This window comes from Lolium perenne, chromosome 1 (genome assembly GCF_019359855.2).
Source record: "Lolium perenne isolate Kyuss_39 chromosome 1, Kyuss_2.0, whole genome shotgun sequence".
NCBI lineage: Eukaryota > Viridiplantae > Streptophyta > Magnoliopsida > Poales > Poaceae > Lolium > Lolium perenne.
The window spans coordinates 40,920,569-40,925,296 of NC_067244.2; the positions used below are offsets into that span (position 1 = coordinate 40,920,569).

Below are 4,728 nucleotides of genomic sequence, written 5' to 3' on the forward strand. Positions count from 1 at the left end.
TATAAATTTGATCAACGAAATATAAAATATATATCATAAAAATTATTTCATTAAATTCGTATTCAAAAAAGGTTTTTAATAATATAATTTAACTTTTTGATATATATCTTATATTTTGTTGATCAAATTAGTAGCCAACTTTTTTTCTTGAAATACATAATTTCCCTGTAAACCGATATGGAGGTAGTACATCAAGATATACAACACAGAAAATTACAAATAAAACTCCACAATTGCTAAATTACAATATTGCTAACAATTGCAGCGCAAATAGCAACCACAATTGCCTGATACGAACAAATAGGCCGTCTAGCTAGCATAATGCCACTACACTACAGATTAACATCAACCATAACCTAGTATACATTACATGGGTTTGAAGTACTCAAATTTAAGGGAAAGGTCACATGGCCTCAGGCATGTAGTTCCTACAACCTAGATCAAGCCTTCGATGCCGTGGTACCAAGAGAGCCAGGCTCGCTGCCGTGCACCCTGAAGCGATAGATGCATGTAAGATCTGGCTGCCCGTGGTTCGAGAAGAAGTCAAGCCGAACCGTGTTGATGACCTGTGCATCAGTGGTGGTTTTGTCTAGTTGGAAGGTCTGGGCATTGCTCTTCTCAATGTCATAAGTAAACTCTCCTAAATTTGTAGCCGTAGGTTGTTGCTTATCTGAATCATCGCCTAGTCCTTGGTACCATCCGCTGACTTGGAAATCTTTGGGAGCACTAGACAGGTCATAGGCCACACTCTGGATGCACAATTCAAGATCCCGATAAGATATTACAAACAGAATGAAGAAGAAAACTGATTCAAAGGAGTAAAAGACAGGGCAGAAATAATAATTGTTCAGTAATAAGGCCAGAAAGGAAACAAACCAACAAAGTGGAAGCCATGTAAACTGAAACACGACAAATTAAGCATGCTTTGTTTTTACTATGATTTCTTTCTCGCATGGCTTGTAAATCAGTCAGTTTCTTAATGAACGGTAGGATTATACTTTCAAAGTGAAACTAGAAATAACGATATTCAAGCTAGATAGCCATTGAGCAAAGAAGATTATCAAAATTATATTCTTAAAAAGAAGAGTAAATAACCAAGCAGTGCATTCAACACGAGAAGTATTTAACCACTCTTATAGATACAGAACAGTTACACTGCTAGCACACGTTAATTCAAGAACCTCACACTACACAGCTCCCAGTGTAACATATATATTCCCTGCATAGTCTACCAGATTATTCCTAATAGTTAATTTCATAAAATGCAAACTAGTTTTCATACTTTTGTTTTGTATAATCTCAGTCTACTTGTTCCTAGACCCTATCAGGACCAAGCTAAATGTAATGTTATCTGATGATGAAATCAAAAAATAATGAGATTTTCCGAAACTTTCTAATAGTCGATTCATGGCATCAAAAGTGAAACTGATGTATGTCACATGGAAAATAGTGAGCTACACTGTGTGGATTATGGTAATACGATAAATAACCTTACCTTATCAACATGCTCTATAGTGACTGCCTCAGGAATGATTCCTGTCCTGAGCTTGATTTCCACAAATCCACTACTTCCTTCCAGTGCAAAACATTCTCCTGGCTGCCCAAAACTTGGCTCCAGCATTTTGTAAGCTTCACTACGACGAGGAAGAATGCTCTTAGCTTTCTTGAAAGGTTCTGAATGCTTGACGACTTTACCGCCACCAGATCCTAATGCATAATCAACCATTCCAAGGCCATCTGCTGCATGCCTTGCTATCTCCATTTCCACTATCTCCTTGGCAAATAACCTTATATCGTCCAAGGTTATCTCAGTACCAGTACCATCTAAACCCCCTTTTTTGTTTACCTGGTTCACAATCTCATCGAATTCTTTCTTAGAGACAAAACCCATGTCTCTCAGTTCAGCAAGTGACTTATCCAACATGTCAGTCTTGCCTTCCAACGCTTTCATCTTTGTCTCTAACTTATTGCCCTTGTCTTCAAATTGCTTTGTGATATCCATCTTTGCTTTGCCGATCTCATCTCCTAGCTTCTTATCTAAAATGTCCAGTTGTACCTGAAGCATCTTGGTTGTCTTCTTGAACCCCTCCACCTTGGATAGCCTGCTCTCCATATCAAGTGTGGCAAATGATAAATCTCCATTCTGCCATCTCCAGAGAACCTGCCCAATCCAAGCAATTGCAGTAATAAGAAGGCAAAGCTTCATAAGCACACTTAGGGCAGTTTCCCACTTGGCATTTCCTTGTTTACTAGCGCTTTTCCTTCGATGCTCAGGAGTAGCTGCTGAAGGAAATGCAGCTTTCCTTGCCTCGGATGAATACTTTGGCTTGTCAACAGCTGACTCCCCACGGACCGCATGAGCAACATCCTTCTTGCTAGCGGTCTTCTCACCCGAGACCCCATTAACTCCACCTTCAGAAAGAACCTCAGGCGCGGCTACCTTCTTTGCAACAACCGTTCGCCGCCTAACATCTTGGCTGGAATGTGAATCCACACTTAGTGCATGGTTTCCATTTGTATCTGCAGCCGGTATCGCAGCAGTTGAAGCCGACATTGCTGTTTGTTACACTGCAGCAGAACATAGCTAGATTAAAAACTCGAAATGATAATGCAAATGGAATGCAAGGCAACAGAAAAATGGTGCTATTGCATGAAGAAAGTTGTCCATTCATCAGTGCAGAGTAACATGAAGGATACAGCCAAAGGATCGATCCTATAGCCAGCCTTCCCATATATTTCTTTGTTGGCAATTTATGAATAATGGGGGAATAATCTATCTGCTGCTAAGTGTGTGTACATATATAGTCAGCCCAAAACGAAAGCTGGTATTCACATGCATAACATGAATTCTTAGAGATAGCAGCATTCCCTTAATTTTCTCTTTGTAGATCCAGCAATTAAATATGTGCAGAACAGAGCCAATGGTGAAGTCGGAACAGACTACGCTATCACACATAAGGGCATGTACAGCGCAAGGCGCTTGAGGAAAAATTAATGCTTAGCATCCGTGCAAGAGCCTGTGCCTCCAACGCTAAAAGCTACGGATCGACGCTTGCAAGATTAAAGGAAAAGAGCTAGCACCCTAGCCGTACAACGCCAGGACACCAAGCGCACGTAAAAACTTAACAGATTCTGCGCTACAATATTAGCAAAATTAGAGACCGTACTTCGCGGAAATCAAGTGGAGAAAAAACGAATTGTTAAGCGCTCGACGTTCTGTTTTGCGTCGACGCAAAGAAAATTCCTGAAATCGACCGGGAATCAGCCAAAACGGACGGGATAGAGATCCTAGCGTCCCCTCTAAACGTCCCCGTTGTACATGCCCTAAAGGCAGAATGTGAAGAAAATATTCTTGAACATCCTATCAGACAAGAAATAAACCCAGCAGTAAAATTTGAAGAAATGTACTGTAGTAAACTGTGGCATCCTCCACCAACGTTCTGCGGCAAATTTCGAAGTGCTACCCAGTAGCCACACCAAAAAAGAAGTAAGAGACACCATAAAAGAAGTACTCCGTACAAAATTAACCTAGAGCGACCTAGTTCAGCAGAGTCTGCCTTACAGTTCCACACGACGCAAACCCTAATTCCCCAATTTTCAAGAAGTTCCTCTCACCACGGGAAGACAAGAGAACCACCTAAATTTCCGTAAACAATCCCCGCCGGCGCCTGCGCTGCTGATACGGCCAAACCCAGAATAGATCCCTGGAGAGGGAGAACGGCCTAACTGAACCACCCGAAACGTGAGGGGTTGGATCAGCCCCGAGGCAAATGAGTCGGCGACAGACAGGTACGGATCTCGGTTGCTCGCTGGAGCAGCAACGTGGAGAATCCGTGGAGCAAAACCTACTCTCGCAGCAATCCAAGTAGGGGGATTGGTTGGTTGGTTCCTTACCGGCAGAGGAAGGAACCGGTCGGCGTCACGGTGCCTGGCGGGTGTGGCCGCCGCCGCCGGCTCGGCGGACTGTGGGGAGCGAGGGGGCGAGAGTTGCGAGCGGGCGGAATTTGGGTGGAGGAGGGAATCGGAAGAGAGGAGGAAGACGAGGCGAGTGGCGGCCGACGGCGACGGGTATGGTGCGTGGGAGGGAGGAAGATGACCGTGCTCCTCGAAATAAGATGGCCGTTTGGTAGCCTGGTCTCGCCTTGGCTCGCATCGGTAATACTCGTGTTTACCATAAGATCTGGAGTGGGATGGAGTAGTCAGCTGTTCTTTTCCCTCTCGCATATCAACGGGTACACCTGCCGATGGGCTAGCGGACGCTACAAGGGAGGGAGCCCCTATCGCTCCTACGGTTTCGTGTATCTATGATGGATTGTAACGGGCTGGCTCGAGAACTAGATCAAATAATCAGTCGGCAACCGGTGTGAAAGGATCGTATGCCGCACCTAGAGGGGGGGGTGAATAGGTGCTAACCAATTTTTAGTTCTTTTTCAATTTAGGCTTGACACAAAGGTAAATTCTCTAGATATGCAACTAAGTGAATTTACCTATATGACAAGGCTATCAACTAAACAAGATATAGCTAAGCAATATAAGAGATAGAATAGGATAGAGGTAACCGAGAGTGGAGCACGCGATGACACGGAGATGATTTCCGTAGTTCCCTTCCTTTGCAAAAGGTACGTCTACGTTTGGAGGAGTGTGGTTGCTACGAAAGCCAAACCAACAGCCACGAAGGCTTCACTCAGATCTCCGGTGAGCAACGCCACGAAGGCCTAGCCCACTTCC

At 43.8% G+C, this 4,728-nt stretch overlaps 1 protein-coding gene across 1 annotated transcript; it reads right to left on the reverse strand.

The window, feature by feature from the left end:
- Positions 1-213: 213 nt before the first annotated feature.
- LOC127347588 (SUN domain-containing protein 1) lies at positions 214-4,083 on the reverse strand. Its single transcript, XM_051373758.1, has 3 exons — positions 3,895-4,083; positions 1,496-2,568; positions 214-749 (listed from the first exon to the last, which is right to left on the reverse strand). Exons 2-3 carry the CDS (start codon positions 2,552-2,554, stop codon positions 441-443), a joined length of 1,368 nt encoding a protein of 455 aa, XP_051229718.1. The 5' UTR covers positions 2,555-2,568; positions 3,895-4,083; the 3' UTR covers positions 214-440.
- Positions 4,084-4,728: the final 645 nt, after the last annotated feature.

Coding starts and splice junctions, on each gene's coding strand:
- LOC127347588 (XM_051373758.1), bottom strand. CDS start 2,554: ATGTCGGCTTCAACTGCTGCGATACCGGCTGCAGATACAAATGGAAAC. Junction 750..1,495: donor CTATAGAGCATGTTGATAAG/GTAAGGTTATTT, acceptor TTGTGCATCCAG/AGTGTGGCCTATGACCTGTC.